This window comes from Strix uralensis, chromosome 14, assembly GCF_047716275.1.
Source record: "Strix uralensis isolate ZFMK-TIS-50842 chromosome 14, bStrUra1, whole genome shotgun sequence".
NCBI lineage: Eukaryota > Metazoa > Chordata > Aves > Strigiformes > Strigidae > Strix > Strix uralensis.
In genome coordinates, this window is record NC_133985.1 from 3414996 (window position 1) to 3432106 (window position 17111).

At 56.0% G+C, this 17111-nt stretch overlaps 2 protein-coding genes across 2 annotated transcripts; both read left to right on the plus strand.

The window, feature by feature from the left end:
- Positions 1-1489: 1489 nt before the first annotated feature.
- Positions 1490-5284, plus strand: LOC141949797 (protocadherin gamma-B1-like). Its single transcript, XM_074883812.1, has one exon. The coding sequence runs from the start codon at positions 1628-1630 to the stop codon at positions 4286-4288; it is 2661 nt and encodes an 886-aa protein (XP_074739913.1). The 5' UTR covers positions 1490-1627; the 3' UTR covers positions 4289-5284.
- A 1187-nt stretch (positions 5285-6471) lies between these two features.
- On the plus strand, positions 6472-10292 carry LOC141949956 (protocadherin gamma-A2-like). Its single transcript, XM_074884144.1, has 3 exons — positions 6472-9778; positions 9890-9990; positions 10125-10292. The coding sequence occupies exons 1-3, from the start codon at positions 6577-6579 to the stop codon at positions 10290-10292; spliced, it is 3471 nt and encodes a 1156-aa protein (XP_074740245.1). The 5' UTR covers positions 6472-6576.
- The last annotated feature ends 6819 nt before the right edge of the window (positions 10293-17111 follow it).

The following is a 17111-nucleotide window of genomic DNA, read 5'->3' on the forward strand; positions in this document are numbered from 1 at the left end:
GGGCTGAGATAGAGATCCTGCCCCACATCCTCCGAGCAATGGGGAAGGATTCGTCCCGCATAAGACTTGCAAATGTAAGGAATTCAGAGAACGGGAATTTCTAGATGTGTAACCTGAAAAGTGGATTTGTGCCTGGAGTGCAATAACCCAGTCTTAACATGCTCCGCAGAGGCACTGTATTTATTCAGGCCTGGGTGTTTGGTGGACTTTTCCTCAAATCAAACACACCAACAGCAGGGTTTTGTGCTCCTTTTATACACAAAAATCAGAGGTTAGTACTTTTCCACACACGCCTATATGATACTGATTGGTTAGTGATTAATATACATTTATAACACGGCTTACCTAATGCTTCTACTACTTCGCATGCTCAGGGGAAGGGTCTTAACCTGGACAGGGGTGCGTTTGAGCTGTGGGGTGTGTTTTAGTATTATAATGTCGGTGGGTCACTTTCAGGACACTCAAAAGTTAGTTTCATTGCCAAGTTAAACAATCTCAGACATTCTCTTTTATGGTTCAGGATGTTCTGCTTATTGTCTAAGTTTTGGAGATCAAAGCTTGTATTTCATAGAATCATAGAATCATTCAGGTTGGAACAGACCCTTGATATCATCAAGTCCAACCACCAGCCCGACTCTACAAAGTTCTCCCCTACCCCACATCTCCCAGCATCTCATCCAAACGACACCCCCTCCCTGGGCAGATTATTCCACTCTCTGACCACTCTTTCTGTGAAAAATTTTTTCCTCATGTCCAGTCTGAACCTCCCCTGTTGCAGTTTAAAGCTGTTCCCTCTTGTTCTGTCACTAATTCCCTGGGAGAAGAGACCAGCACCAACCTCTCTACAACGTCCTTTCAGGGAGCTGTAGAGAGTGATGAGGTCTCCCCTCACCTTCTCCTCCTCACACTGAACAGTCCCAGCTCCTTCAATCTCTCCTCACAGGATTTATTCTCCAGGCCCTTCCCCAGCTTCGTTGCCCTCCTCTGCCCTCGCTCCAGCACCTCGAGATCTCTCTCGTATTGAGGTGCCCAAAACTGGACACAACACTCCAGGTGTGGCCTCACCAGTGCAGATTTAATAAACTTCTTATCAATAATCAAGGTTACGTCGACCACAATTCAAAGTCTTGTTTGACCAGGTTTTGAAACCTCATAGTTGTCCCCATATGTGCGGTAGCTATGGTTACTAGCACAATTATTAACCATGGCTACTAGAACACGCCAAGTATACTATACCAGATGCACCGTTTCCGCACAGGTACAACTTTTTCTGTTTCGCGCTCGCGACAACACCTGTGTTTTCCAACCCGCGGGTGAGTGCGATTTAAGGAGGCGCACAGCAGGACCGTCGGGCTGTCCCTTTCCTCTCGGACGCTGCGGTTCTCGGGCGCGGACTCAGGGTGTCGCTGTTGGCCAAGGCGGGGAAGTGGCTTCGCCGTCGGCTCCTCCCCGGCTCCGCGCCCGCGCACTGCGGCTCCTCACGGAGCAGGGCAGGAACCGCCCGACTCAGCCCGTCCTCCGCACGGCAACTGGGATTCCACATATTTATTTCTCTCAGGTACTGATTCAGCAGCTCGGAAAGCCTAATTTCAGATCGTCTGCAGAATACTCTCCTGTAAAGCAGAGAATGGAGGTCCGACCGGCAGCGCAGGGCCGGGCAGCCGCCGGGTGTGTCGCGCTGTTGGCCGTGCTGCTGCCGGTGTGCTGCCGGGCGGCGGCGGAGCGGATCCGCTACGCCATCCCCGAGGAGCTGGGCAGAGGCTCGCTGGTGGGGCCGCTGGCGCGGGACCTGGGGCTGAGCCCGGCGGAGCTGCCGGCACGCAAGCTGCGGCTCGTCTCTGGTGATGAAAAGCAATACTTCAAGCTCGGGGAAGATAACGCAGACCTGCGGGTAAACGAGAGGATAGACCGAGAGGGCATCTGCGGGGCCGTGTCGCCCTGTGTCCTCAGTCTGGAGGCAGTCGTGGAAAACCCTTTCAATATATTTCATGTGAGCGTTACTATCCAGGACATCAATGACAACGCGCCGCAGTTTGACAGAGAATTTGTTGGCATAGAAATGATCGAGTCCACGCCTCCTGGGGCCAGGTTCCCACTGGGCAGTGGCAGAGACCCCGACATTGGGGCGAACTCATTACAAAACTACCAACTTACCCCCAACCCGCTCTTCTCCCTTGTAGTGAGGGAGAGTCCTGATGGGACGAAACACGCGGAACTGGTACTGGAGAAAAGCTTAGATCGAGAAAAACAGAGAAATCACCATCTGATACTGACGGCAGTGGACAGCGGGGATCCAGTGCGATCCGGGACCGCCCACGTTAAGATTAACGTGACCGACGCAAATGACAACTCGCCGGTATTCACCAAAGAGATCTACAAGGTTCAACTGTTAGAAAACCTGCCAGAGGGCTCCTTGGCCCTTCAGGTGAAAGCTACTGACGGCGACGAAGGCATAAATGCAGAGATTACCTACTCTTTCAGTGACATCGCAAACAGTGCTCGCCAGCTCTTCACTCTGGACTCGCGGACAGGGGACGTGAAGGTTACAGGCCCCTTAGATTACGAAGAAGGGAAATATTACGAAGCGACTGTTGAAGGCAAGGACGGGGGCGGGCTGAGCGGGCACGCCAAAGTGCACATAGACATTCTAGACGTGAACGACAACGCGCCAACGCTTTCCCTCCTGCCTATATTGAACCCGATACCCGAAGACGCGGTCCCGACCACAGTTGTAGCTGTGATCAATGTCCGTGACAGAGACTCGGGGGATAACGGAGAAGTGAGCTGCAACATCGACGACGGTTTGCCTTTCAGACTAGAACCGTCCTCAGAGAACACCTATAAACTAATAATAGTCCGTGCCCTGGACAGAGAAATGGTCGCCGCTTACAACATCACCATCAGCGCCCGCGACGGGGGCATCCCGGCGCTGTCCGGGCGCGCGGCATTGGTGCTGGAGGTGTCGGACGTGAACGACAACGCGCCGGTGTTCGAGGAGGCCGCCTACAGCGCCTACGTGGCGGAGAACAACGCGGCGGGCGCGCCGGTGCTGCGCGTGCGCGCGCGGGACGCGGACGCGGGCGCCAACGGGCGCGTGAGCTACTGGCTGGCGGGCGGCAGCGCGGGCGCGGCGCCGTACGTGTCGGTGGAGGCGCGGAGCGGCGCGGTGTACGCGCAGCGCTCCTTCGACTACGAGCAGTGCCGCGAGTTCGCGGTGGCGGTGCGGGCGCAGGACGGCGGGGCGCCGGCGCGGAGCTCGACGGCGACGGTGCGCGTCTTCGTGCTGGACCGCAACGACAACGCGCCGCGGGTGCTGTGGCCGGCGGCGGGCGCGGGCGCGGCGGGGCCGGCGCCGTTCGAGGTGGTGCCGCGGTCGGCCGAGGCCGGGTACCTGGTGGCCAAGGTGGTGGCGGTGGACGCGGACGCGGGGCGCAACGCGTGGCTGTCGTACGAGCTGGTGCAGGCGCCGGAGCCGGCGCTGTTCCGCGTGGGGCTGCACAGCGGCGAGGTGCGGACGGCGCGGGCCGTGTCGGAGCGGGACGCGGCCAAGCAGCGGCTGGTGGCCGTGGTGAAGGACCACGGGCAGCCGGCGCTGTCGGCCACGGCCACGCTGCACGTGGTGCTGGCCGAGAGCTTGCAGGAGGCGCTGCCGGAGCTGAGCGAGCGGGCGGCGGGCGCCGACTCGCCGGCGGAGCTGCAGTTCTACCTGGTGCTGGCGCTGGCGCTCCTCTCCGCCCTGTTCCTGCTGAGCGTGGCGCTGGCCGTGCTGGCGCGGCTGCGCCGGGCCGGGCCGCCCGCCGTCCTGCGCTGCCTGGGCGCGCAGCGCTTCTCCGTGGCCGGCGCCGCCTTCCCGGCCGACTTCTGCGAGGGCACCTTGCCCTACTCCTACAACCTGTGCGTGGCGCCGGGCCGCGCCGTGGCCGAGGCCGCTTGGCTGCCGCCGCCGCCGCCGCTGCCCAGCCTGGCCGCGGAGGAGCTTCTCGGCGGGGAGCCCTGCGGGAAGCGGAGCCCGAGCAGCAGCGCCGGCGCGGGAGAGCCGCCCGCGGAGCCCGACGCACCGCAGGTCTGTGAGCCCGCGCGCTCTCGCTCTTCTCCTTCAGCCGGGCGGAGCCGTCGTGCCTCTCGCCCGGGCTTTTCCGCGGCTGCTGGGCACGGGGAGCGCTCCTCCGGCTGCCCGGGAGGGAAGGAACGAGCGGGGGATCGCCCTTGCTCTGCGAGCAGCCAGGCAGCCGCGGCACTCCCTGCTCTGCCGGCGGCCGCACGCTCAGCTTCACCCGAGAATTTCTGATACCAACCCTCCTTTGAGTTCGTATCGGTGATCGCTGTAAATTGAGGATTGTGCGTGAGAGGGACGGGAAAATGTGGTGGGCGCTTCTTGGTGGAGACTCTTCCTTCCTCGTCGCTCTTTGCCCAAACCGATGCACCCGAACCTGGTTGATAGCTGCAGGCAAACCCGTTGGTTTCCCACGAATGTTTTCTCCATGAATTCAGAACTCCCAGATTGTTCCCCAGTGAATGTTGCCCTCATCTGCCGTGAGCCCTCCCAGCACTTGGAGGAAGGCTTCTGCAGAAATGGCAGCCTTAACGGGGCGTATAAATTTTATCCAGGCATGCATTTTTTGAGTTCTTTGTGCTGCTGGTAGCTCCCTCTCCTTTTACCGCTCCCGATCTGTCTTTCATGCAAACGTGTAGAATGGGATCTCAAAAGAAAAAAAAAATCCGTGTTGTATTTCTGACCCTGCCCTCTTTTTCTGTCTCATTTTTCCGGGACGTGGTTCATGGCGTTACAGGGAAATACTAAAGCGAGGAATTCTGTCTCTCTGCCACTTAATCAGTCGTTGTTGCATTTGCCTCTTTGAGCAGGAGAGGCTATACCGAGAACATATCTAAAACGAGAAGGAAATTCGTAAGATGAGGTCAATTAGGCACCCGAATCTAGTCCATTTACACTTTTAGAAATGGTCCGCATAGTTTAGGGTGTGCAGCTCTACTTGTCTTCGCCTGCTGTCCTACAGTATTTTGCTGAAGAGGTGTCCTACCAACATGAACAACTCGAGGATTAGATTAATAATTTATTAAGAAGTTGCCATCTTTTCCACCACGATTTATGAGAAAATGAATGTTTCTTCTGGTCGTTCAAAGTCTCTTATTACTTGGATAAATCCAAATGTGTTTCAACTACGCCGCCAAGGCAACCCAATTGTCTACAGAACCTGCGCTGTCTCCGAGGGTGTGTTAGTGCCGGTGAACGCGTATCCTGCCTGTGCAGAATGAAATCCTTCACCGTTCTGAACCTCCGTCCTCTTTCTCCTGGGTGTCGCGGTGGTGGGGATGGGAAGTGTTGAGCCATGTGTCCAGGGAGGGAGGAAGGAAGGAACGGGGCGACCCCCTTCCACTCCAGCAGGCAGTAGGCGCTTCGTGGTCCCTCGGCGGTCACAGGTTGAGGTTCAGCTGAGAAGTTCTGACTAGGAAACGTGTGTTGGCTGAACTGCTAGTAACGGTGAGGGCGGATCCTTTCTGTGTACGATGAGACCCGCTAATCCTACACGACGCCGCCGGCAAAACAAGGTTGATGCTCGGTGTCGATGTTTCCTTCCGATGGCTTTTTCCCAAAGCCATGGACTTTGACAGCTGAAGAGAGCCCCGTTGCTTAATGCTGTTTAGTGTTGGACTCCCAAAGGAAACGCGCATGAGGCTCCATGACTGGAGAAGTTACAGCTTGTTCCCCCGACGTGTGCCCTCCCGTCTTTTGGGGACACGCTGCTGCCAAACGGCAGCACTAGTGGGACGGATTAATTTAGTCCAGGCACTATTTCTCTGACTTCCTTGTGCATCTACTTCTCATGTTTTTTTCCATCCCAGATGATATTTTAAAAGTTCCAGATCTTTCTTCTCTACAGAGGTTAAGCGTTCTCAAAAAAAACCCCCACAAAACAAAAAAAAGAATCAGATTTGTATTTCAGAGCCTGTCTTATTTCCTATTCCCTTTTCCCAAATAGTTTTGCTTTGTCCCGGTTACTAGCATTTAGCTCTAAGGGTTTGTTTTTTGCCTGGATTTCCTGTTTGTAATGGAGCCCCGAACAGCGAGTGCATGTGCAGCGCTGCCGGCTGCTGAGTTACTCTAGAACGGAGCGTTAAGTCCTACGTGTAAGCCCAGCCTAGAGTGTAAGGGTAGAGGCAAACATCGGGAAGTGCTGTTGGGAGAAGGGGGAGGAGTGGCGGCGGATTCAGAGCAGCCCCCGATGTGCAGGTGAGAAGTACCAAAGAGAAGAGCGAACAGTGGAGTGTCCCCGCACTGCGGGAGAGCGGGACGGACCATTGCGACTGGTGGTGAGATGCGGCGCAGGTCCCCTCCTCCATGACACTGCTTTCCTCAGCAGAAGGGGCGAGGACAAAGTCCTTGGAGCTCGACCGCTGCACAAAGCTGTGCAATTCGCGGTGGAGACTGTGCTTTCGGACCGAGGGGAACAGGCTCGTCCTATCTGACATGACATTTCTCACCAATTAGCACTTGGTTATTGCCGTGCGGCAGAAGGAACACAGTGGCGGGCCGCGTGTTGTTCCTTTGTGGTCGGGATGTGGGCGAGGATCACGGAGGAGGTGTCGGGGAGAGCCGGCAGCGCAGGAGCTCCCCGCCGGGCGGGCAGCGATGTCTCGGTGGCGCCGGTGCCGTCCCCGCGAGCTGTCGGTGGGAAGGGCCGGGCGGGCAGCGATGTCTCGGCAGCGCTCGGTGCCTGCAGTGCCGGGAGGAGGCTGCGGGCGCCGCTGTTGACCGAGGAGGAGCGAGAGGAAGGCCGGAGCGCTGCAGGCAGCCCCGCCCGCTGCGGCCCGGCTCGCTCGCTCGCTCGCTGGCTGGTTCGGCGGCCGGGCGGTCTGCGAGCGTCCCCGCGGTGCGGAGCCGTGCTGCAGCGAGGCGGAGGGGCCGGCGGCAGCGGCCGGGGCCGGCGACAGCGAGCAGGAGCGGGAGCTGGAGCCGAAGCCAGAGTGGGAAGAAGGAGCCGAAACCGGAACCGTGAACGTGAGCCGGAGCCGGAGCCAGAGCCAGAAGCGGATCGGCGGGCGGCGGCGGGTCGGTGGCGGCGGTGGTGCGTGGCCGGCGGGGCCGCGGCGGAGATGTGCGCGGCGGGGAGGCGCCGGGGCCGGCGGGAGCGAGCCCTGCTGTGGTGCGTGCTGGTGGCGGCGTGGGAGGCGGCGTGGGGGCAGCTGCGCTACTCGGTTCCCGAGGAGATGCCCAAGGGCTCGTTCGTGGGCGACGTGGCCAAGGACCTGGGGCTGGAGCTGCCGGCGCTCCGCGACCGCGGCCTCCGCGTTGTCTCCGCAGGGAGGACGCAGTATTTCTCCCTGCACGGGAAGACGGGACATTTGGTGACGGCGGAGAGGATCGACAGAGAGCAGCTGTGCGAGAGTGTGCAGCGCTGCGTGCTGCGGTGTGAGGTGATAGTGGAGGGGGAAATGCAGGTTTACGGAATCGAAGTGGAGATCACGGACATTAACGACAACGCGCCCAGCTTCCGAGAGGCAGAAAAGGAACTGCGAATGAGCGAGACGACATCGCCGGGGTCGCGGTTTCCCCTGGCCAGGGCTCACGACCCGGACTCGGGAGCGAATTCCCTGCAGCGCTACGAGCTGAGCGGCGACGAGCACTTCTCGCTGGCCGTGCAGGCGGGCCCCGGCGGGGACCAGCGTCCCGAGCTGGTGCTGGCGAAGGCGCTGGACCGCGAGGAGGCGGCGTTTCACGAGCTGGTGCTGAGGGCGAGCGACGGCGGCGACCCGGCGCGGACGGGCACGGCGCGGATCCGCGTGGCGGTGCTGGACGCCAACGACAACGCTCCCGTGTTCGGCCAGGCGGAGTACACGGTGCGTGTGCCGGAGGACGTGCCCGTGGGCTCCACTCTCCTCACCGTCACGGCCACCGACGCCGACGAGGGGATGAACGCGCACGTGAAATACTCACTGAAGCAAATCACAGAGAAAGTCTGGAAGATTTTCCATCTGGACGCCGAGACAGGAGCGATCACGCTGGTGCGGAGCCTGGACTTCGAGGAAGCGGCTCTCTACGAACTGGAAGTGGAGGCACATGACGGCGGCGAGCTTTTCGACACAGCGAAAGTGGCGATCACGGTGACAGACGTGAACGACAACGCGCCCGAGATTTCGGTGCGGTCGGCGTTGAGCGAGATCTCCGAGGACGCCCCGTCGGGGACGGTGGTGGCCCTGCTGCACGTGCAGGACCGCGACTCGGGGACGAACGGCGAGGTGCGGTGCAGCATCGCGGAGCGGCTGCCGTTCCGTCTGGAGAGGTCGTTCGAGGACTACTACCGCGTGGTGACGTCGAGGGAGCTGGACCGGGAGGAGGTGGCGGAGTACAACGTGACGGTGCGGGCGGCCGACGGCGGGTCGCCGACCCTGCGGAGCAGCGCGGTACTGGCGCTGCGGGTGCTGGACGTGAACGACAACGCGCCGGTGTTCGCGGAGGCGCGCTACAGCGCCCGGCTGCCCGAGAACAACGCGGCGGGCGCGCTGGTGCTGACGGTGCGGGCGGCCGACGCGGACTGGGGGCAGAACGCGCGCGTGCGGTACCGGCTGTCGGAGGGGCGGGTGCGGGGCGCGCCGCTGTCGTCCTACGTGTCGGTGCAGGCGGAGACGGGCGCGCTGTACGCGCTGCGCTCCTTCGACTACGAGGAGGTGCGCGAGGTGGGGCTGTGGGTGCGGGCGGAGGACGGCGGCGCGCCGGCGCTGAGCAGCAACGTGTCGGTGCGGCTCGTGATCGTGGACGAGAACGACAACGCGCCGCAGGTGCTGTACCCGCCGCCGGCGCCGGGCGCGGGCGCGGGGGCGGGCGCGGGCTGGGCGGGCGTGGAGCTGGCGCCGCGCTCGGCGGAGCCCGGGGCGCTGGTGGCCAAGGTGGTGGCGGTGGACGCGGACGCGGGGCAGAACGCGTGGCTGTCGTACGAGCTGGCCAAGGCGACGGAGCCGGGGCTGTTCCGCGTGGGGCTGCACAGCGGCGAGGTGCGCACGGCGCGCTTCCCGCTGGCCCGCGACGCGGCGCGGCAGAGCCTGGTGGTGGTGGTGAAGGACCACGGGCGGCCGGCGCTGTCGGCCACGGCCACGCTGACGGTGGTGCTGGCCGAGAGCGTGGCCGAGCTGCTGTCGGAGCTGGGCAGCGCGGCGGCGGCGCCGGGCGAGCCGGCCGGCAGCCTGACGCGGTGGCTGGTGGTGGCCGTGGCGGCCGTGTCCTGCCTCTTCCTCGCCTTCCTGCTGCTGCTGCTGGCGCTGCGCCTGCGGCGCTGGCGCCGCTCGCAGCTGCTGGCGGCGGGCAGCGGCGCCTTGCGCGGCGTGCCGGCCTCGCACTTCGTGGGCATCGACGGCGTCCGCGCCTTCCTGCGCTCCTACTCGCACGAGGTGTCGCTCACCGCCGACTCGCGCAAGAGCCAGCTCCGCTTGTCGGGCGGCAGCTGCTGCGACACCCTCCCGGCCCGGCCGCCGCCCGACGAGCCCGCGCCGCTGCTCGGCGAGGACCCCGCCGCTGCCCCGGTGAGTTCCTGTGCCCGCACTTCGCGGCTCCGCGACGCTTCGCTCTGCTGCTGCTGCTCGGGCCTGGCCGCGCCGCGTCCCGGCCGCTGCCGAGGGGGGTTTCGCTCCCAGGCAGGCAGCGCTTCCCGCGGCAACGCGCCGGCTGCTGCTGCCTCTGGCTGGCGGGAGGGGAGCGTGGGACCGGGGCTCAGCGCTACAGCTGCTGCCGGCGGCGGCACAAGGGCCGACTTTGCGGTCCCGCCAGGTCAGGTGCTTCCCCACAGCCCGTGCGCTGGAGCGGGGGGAGATGCTCTTCCGACGGAACCCTCGTGCCCCCACATGTAACTTGGCTGCTCAGCGTTTCTGCTCTTCTCAGCCTCGCTGCTTCTCCATGACGAGCAACGAAATGTCTTTGCGCTTTCACCTTTGTGCAGCGGGCGGAGGAATGGGCTGGGCAACAACTGGTCCCTTGACGATGTCTGTCTGCCTGTTAGGAAGCTGAAAGAGAATAGGAAAAGTTGTGACTCTCTGAGAAAGTCTCTGGGTGGCTGCGTGGGAAGGGCTACTGCAGGAAACGGGAGATGGGCTTTGCTGATTGCCTGTGTTTTAAGGCTTATTTACTTGAAATGGAGCTGGATGTGCCTTGGCTTGAACAGACAGGCTATGGCAAGAGCTGTAGGAGAGAGTCAATGGGCAGTGGGAGATGTAAGGAGGGGGATAGTGCCCCTATGCAGATGTTCACTGACCGAGTGTCTCCTGGTGGGCCGCTCCTCTTCTAGTTTTAGGCCCTTGACTTTTCCTCCTAAAACACCAGTTTGCAGAGAAATGTGTCTTCCTTCTTGTACAGAGATGTCAAGATATCTATGAGGAGTGCGTGGTGTGATGGTGGTGAATGTTGAAGAGAACTGTTTTGGGCGACTGTCCCTGTGATGTCAAGTGTTTTGGAAATTATTTGGTTAGAGAACACCATGCAAGTTGTGATGGGTTGGAGATGAGAGTGCTGGGAGCTGTGTGTGAGGGGCTGTTGAAGGAGACAGGAGAGATGGTTTGCTCCTTTCCCTGTTCGGTGCCCAGCTGCAGTGGCATGCAATGAGAATTTCTCCTTGTCAAAGAAGTTTGTCCTGAGCCATGTTATTCCAGCTGCATTGGGTGTCCTGGGAGGTTTCTCCTGTGTGTTTGCAATTCTTTGTTGTCAATTCTTAACTAACACCTTCATGATGTACTTATGACAAAACGACATAATGAGATCTTTGGGAAGAGTAAAGTGTTTGTATAGTACGTACTAAAGACATCAGTCATGTACTTACTTGAAGCGCCATCATCAAGAAGAGTATGTTATGATCCCTTCCATTTTGAATGTGTGAACTTCTTGCCTTGCTCACTGTGATGAGCTAAAGACGGGCCGCTGTCTCTGATAGTGTGTGGAAGATCACAGCTGTTACATTTCTCTGACTGTCCCGTACCTGCCTTTCATGTTTACAACTGTGAAGAGAAAGACTTTCCTAGGTGTGTTTCCTTAAAATGTTTCTGGAAGAAATGCTCTTGTTTGTCACATAGACATGGTGAGAAGTCAAAGACTGTCCATAGTGAGGAGAAGTTGTCTCTGTGACTTTTCTTTGGGTGGAGTGTGTCTGCAAATGATGATGATCAGTGACAGCCTTGTGAGCTTGGGGGGGTTGAGGAGAGTCTTGGGGCTGCTGAGTGTGAGGAGGAAGTGGTGGAGACAAGGCATGGGTTTTGGTAATTTCCAGGCTTTGTTGCTGGACAACATAAAATGAGTCTGAAGGTGTCTTATTTTTGGATATCACACTACTGAGTCTCCAAGTGGTCAAGCTGTGGTTTCATTCATTTTCTTTTCCTGTTTTACGATATTTCCTGTGAATGGCAGCTGTTGAGCATAGATGTACACTTTACGTTAAGGTCTGGGAATCATGTATCTTCCAAGTTGCCCATGTGCTGAAGAAGGATGATGGTGTCTTTGAGTTGATACTTTGATGAGTGAGTCTTTATTGGAGCTGCGTATTGCTTATGCACTGGAGAACATTTGCCATTTCTTTGACTTAGTGTGATGAGCAGAGAAATCTCTTTGCGTGTCTCCATGTTGTGATGGTTGTTCTCGGGTAAGGAGAACTGTGTGTGCAACGTCTCCTTCAGTGGTGTCTGTGTGCAAAGGCAGCTTTCCTGTTGTGTGGTGTTTGGGCAGGGTGAGAAATTTGTGTCTGTCCAGAGACAGGGCAGTAGGAGAAGATTGCTGTGGTACAATATAAGATGCCTAAAAGATGTAAAGATGATGTAAAAGTTCCATTCGTCCGAGATATTACATGAGTCCCACAGTTGTGGTTCCATGCATTTACCATTTTTGATTGTCTGAAGAACTTACATCGAGGAACGGTGGCTCTGGTCTTTGGTGTGAGCTCCTGTGTGTGTGTCCTGTGGGCTTTTTACCTACTAGATACCTTTCCTGTGTGCCTACTAGAGCAACATCTTCTGAAATGTCCAGCTCTGATTCCTTCACTCCTGCAGGTTTCCCATTCTTGCCATGTTGGTTGTCCAGGTCTAAAGCTGGGCCTCATTGTGCCTGCTCACCCCAAAGACATTAAAAGATCTCTTGTAACTGTTGGGCTGGGGGAGCAGATTCCACCCCTCCTGGAAGGTGTTCAGCTGCCAAGACAAAGACTTTGACAGAGCTCAGTTTCCCTCAGGTGTCACTGAATGAAATTCTCTGTTGCCTGTGGCCGCCATATGGCCACGAGTTGGATATTGTGCGTGGTGCAAGCAAAGGCTGTGACTGCAGAGTGAGGAGGGTGAGGGGCTGGCTTTGGACTAGGAAAACAGGTGGGTCAATGTGGTTTTGGGTGGGCCATGGTTTGGTCTCATGCCTGGTGCCAAGGCTTGTGCCACTGATGTTGTGATCCTGGTTTCCCTGTCCTGAAAGGCAATTCCAGTCCTCCGGTCATAAAGTGTTTGTGCAGTAACTGCGCCTGTAGAATGATGATGTGTGTGTAAAATGGTTTTTAATTGAAATGAGTATGAAAGCTCCTTTAGCCGTCTGTATCTCCCTGTAAAGTTAGAATTGAGAGTTTCTTCATAGTCGTACTTAGACTTTTTCAGGCCTTTGTTTCCTTGAAAGATATTTCTTTTCCCACATTTCTGAATAGTTCTTTATGCTTTTGAAAATGTGAGTGTTGTTTTTGCAGCAAATACTTACTCCACCACCTAAGACAGAATTTTATTTGTGAGGAAAAGGAAGCAGAAGCTGAAAGAGAATGTGTTGTAATTTCTCAGAAGACAAAGCTTGAGAAGGAGAACCACAAGAAGGTGTTTATACTTACGGCTTCATATCTGTGGGAGATGCGCAGACCACAACAGATTAGAAATATTGCCGAGAGCTGACGAGTATTTCTTAAACTGAACCCCCCTGCTGTGTAGTCCAGAGTAAGGCTTTAGGGCAGCACTTGCAGCTTGAGATGTCAGGGACTTCCAAGTGCTCTCCAGGATGAATTCCCACGCCTGCAGTGAAGACTGAGACATCTTCCCGGTGAGTTCCTCTGAATCCACTTTCTCTTTGAATGCTTACTTGCCTTGCTGGTCTGATCTGTGGGTTTGTTTTTCTTTACCTGGTCTCCTCTGTATGTACGTTCATCTGTAACAATCAGCACAGCTTTGTTCAGCCATGTGTGGTGTGTTAGTGCCTCTTGCTGATGCTCGAGCGGGTGTGCAAGGCAGGAGATGTGGGGGAATCTTTGTGTTCTGTTCTTGTCGGTGGGGAATAGAGGTAAACATGACCTTAGCAGGAGTCGCATCTCTGTGGAACAGTGCGTGTGATAAAAGACAGGAAAAGATTCCCCTAAGCCATTAGTTTGATGACTCATTCTTTAGCTGTTGGATGACTGCTCCTCTTCCATTTTGGGCATTTATCATTGATGTGGTTTAGAATCCTCGTCATCCTCCTGAGAGTGGTGATGAGGACTCAAATGTACCTCTGTTCTTCGTGGCATTGTGGTGCATTCTCCTCTCATGATCTGTTTTTGCCAATTCTGAGAAGGTCAAAAGCAAACCTGCCAGTTGTGTAGGGTTGGAGAGAAGACAGGGGAGCTCTGGGTGTGAGGCTACAGAAGAAGAGACGGTCATTTCTGTACCTGTCGTAGTTAACACGAGCGTGTGCCTCATGGAGTACCTAGTGGTGTATCATTTCTGTGCTTTGAACCTCACAGAGAAACGCACCTTCCCTTGCTCATACACGTCCATGGCCAGATCTTGGTGCATGTTCTAGATATTGTGTCTTGGCAAATGGCCCTTTGATTACCTGTTCTTGCAAATTATGAGGGTCAAAGAACACCGTGCAATGGTGAGAAGTCAAATCCTACCCATGGTGAGGAGAAATTGTCTGTGTGACTTTCGGTGGAGGGGATTTGCAAATGATGAAGATCAGAGACAACCATGTGAGCTGTGAGCAGGGTCTCGGGGGGGGCTCTGTGTGAGGAGGAAGTTGTAGCAGCAAGGCCTGTGTTTTGTGGATTCCAGGATGTAATGGTGGCCTTCTGCAAATGAGTCTGAAGGTGTCTTATCTTTGGGTATCGCCTTGCTCAGACTCCAGATGGCCAAGTTGTGAGTTCATCAGTTTACTTTCCCCTTGCACGCTGTTCCCTGTGATGGACTGGCCTCAGAGCAGGAGAAGAGGGGGCTGTGTGCTCCCTCCATCTGGGTGATGCTTTAATATCTTGCCCGGTGCCAAGGCCTCTGCCACTCTGCCTTATGCCATGTCCTGAAAAGGGATGACAATCCTCTGATGAATTTGTCTGCAAGCAATAGCCATAGACGTGCAGACATGCTTCAGGGGCACCATTTCTAGGTATTGCTGTGGGAAATGTCATTTCTCCAGCTGTATTGCCCTTGTAAGACTGTGCTGTGGAGTTTCATCCTGGTTGTATTGAGCCTTTACCAGCCTTTACCAACCTTCAGATGTTCTTAATGGCTCTTGCTCGTATGAAGTAACTGCTGATGTTTTGTTGGTACTAAAATTGCTGGGGCTGTAGGTGATGGGAGGGTATTTTTGTCAGGAATTTCTGGGGTTGGGGCTTGGTATTTGAAGCATATGCGAGGAAGCTGCTCATTTGGTGCACCCTCATGGCTGATACAGCTTTTCCTATCAGTGGTATTTCTTGAACATAGGTGTAAACATTGCATTACCAATTACAGAGTCACGTGCCTTCCAGATTGCCCCTGTGCTGAAGAATGATGGTGTCTTTGAGGTGATAGTGAGGACTGAGCTGCATATGGCTTATGCTCTTTAGAGCATTTCAGATTTCTTCACATAAGTGTGATGAGCAGAGAAGTCCCTGTGCATGCACCTGTGTTGGGATCCTTGTTGTCCTTAAGGAGAAGTTGTGTGGGAAACCTTTCTTTCAATGATGTCTGTCTGCAAAGTTAGCTTCCCTGTTGGGAGCTGTTGGAGCACGCTGAAGCATTCTGTCTGCACAGAGCCAGGGCGGGTGGAAGAGTTCACTGTGCTGTGGTTTGAAATGTCTAGAAAGTAGGTGTAAATGTTGAGTTTCTCCTAGTGTTATATGAGCTCCATACCTGTGGTCCTGTGCATCATCCTTCTCCTATTGTCGAAAGAAATTCCTTTGAGAACTGTGTCTATGGTCTGTCGTGCAAACTCTGGTTTGATGCTCCCGTGTACTTCTTACCAACTAGATACTCTTCATGTGTACCCACTAGTGCTGACAGAATGTGAAATGGGAAGCTGATTCCTTCACTTCTGTGGGTTTCACATTCTTTCCTTGTTTCTTCTCATGTTCTAAAACTGGGCCTCAGTTTGCCTGACAGTCCTTAAAGGAGGATCTGTTACAATGATCAGGCTGGGGAGCAGTTTCCATCCCTACCGTGAAGGTGTTCAGCTGCCAGGACAAAGATTTTGCTATAGAACCAGAGGATCATCTCGGTTGGAAAAGACCTTGAAGATCATCCAGTCCAACCATTAACCTAACACCGACCGTTCTCAACTCCACCAGATCCCTCAGCGATGTGTCAACCCAACTCTTAAGCACCTCCAGGGATGGGGACTCCCCCCCTGCCCTGGGCAGCCCATTCCAACACTCAGCAACCCCTTCTGGAAAGAAATCCTTCCTAAGAGCCAGTCTAACCCTGCCCTGGCGCAGCTTGAGGCCATTCCCTCTTGTCCTGGTGCTTGTTCCTTGGTTCAAGTGACTCATCCCCAGCTCTCTGCAACCTCCTTCCAGGTAGCTTTAGAGGGTGATGAGGTCTCCCCTCAGCCTCCTCTCCTCCACAACTCTTTGGTCCCAGCCATCCAGCCAGTTTTTTACCCAGTGAAGCGTGTGCCCATCCAAGCGAGGAGCAGCCAGTTTCGCCAGGAGAATGCTGTGGGAAACGGTGTCAAAGGCCTTACTAAAGTCAAGGTAGACAACGCCCACAGCCTTTCCGTCATCCAATAAGCAGGTCGCCCTGTCGTAGAAGGAGATCAGGTTTGTCAAGCAGGACCTGCCTTTCATAAACCCATGCTGACTGGGCCTGATCATCTGGTTGTCCTGCATGTGTTGTGTGATGGTACTCAGGATTATCTGCTCCATCAGCTTCCTGGGCACTGAGGTCAAGCTGACAGGCCTGTAATTTCCCAGATCATCCTTCCTACCCTTCTTATATATGGCTGTCACATTGGCCAACTTCCAATCTGTGGGGCCCTCCCCACTCAGCCAGGACTGCTGGTAAATGCTGGAAAGCGGCTTGGTGATCACCCCAGCCAGCTCCTTCAGCACCCACGGGCGTATCCCATCTGGTCCCCTAGAACTGTGTATGTCTGTGTGATGCAGTAAATATACTCTGTTTCCCTAAGATGTCTCTGAAGGAAATGCTCTTTCACTGGTGGCTGATGCCTGGCCAAGAGCTGGGCATGGCCCATGGTGTGACTAAAGGCTGTGAACGCAGAGCAAGGAGGGTGAGGGGCTGACTTTGAACTACGGTGGGTCAAAGTGGTTTTGGCTGGGCAAGGCTTTGACCTCACGCCTGGTGCCAAGTCCTGTGCCGTTTCTGTTATGATCAAGCTTTGCTGTCCATAACATGATGGTAATGCTCTGGTAATCAAATATTTGAGCATAAGTGTGTACCTGGAGCAATGCTGCATGGGTATGAGCCCTTATAATTGCCTTCTGAACCCTCTTTTATCCATTTCTATCTTGCTGGAATGTTGTGATGTGGAATTTCTTCACAGTTGTAATTACACATGTTTTCAGGCCTTTGTTTTGTGGAAGGTTATGGCTGGCTGTAACCGGGTCTGGCTGAGCCAGAATTGGTTTTCCCCTGTAGCAGCCCTCATGGTGCTGTGTTTTATGCTGGGAGCTGGCAGGGTGTTGATAGCACACTGGTGTTGTGGCTACTGCTGAGTAGTGCTTACACAGCACCAAGGCTCTTTCTGACATTTCCCCCCCCACAGTGGGACGGGGTGGGCAAGATCTTGGGAGGGGACACAACCAGGACAGCTGACCCGAACTGACCAAAGGGATATTCCAGACCATATGACGTCTGCTCAGTATAAAGCTGGGAGAGAGGAGGAAGGGGGTGGGGTCACCCTTGGTCCTCCC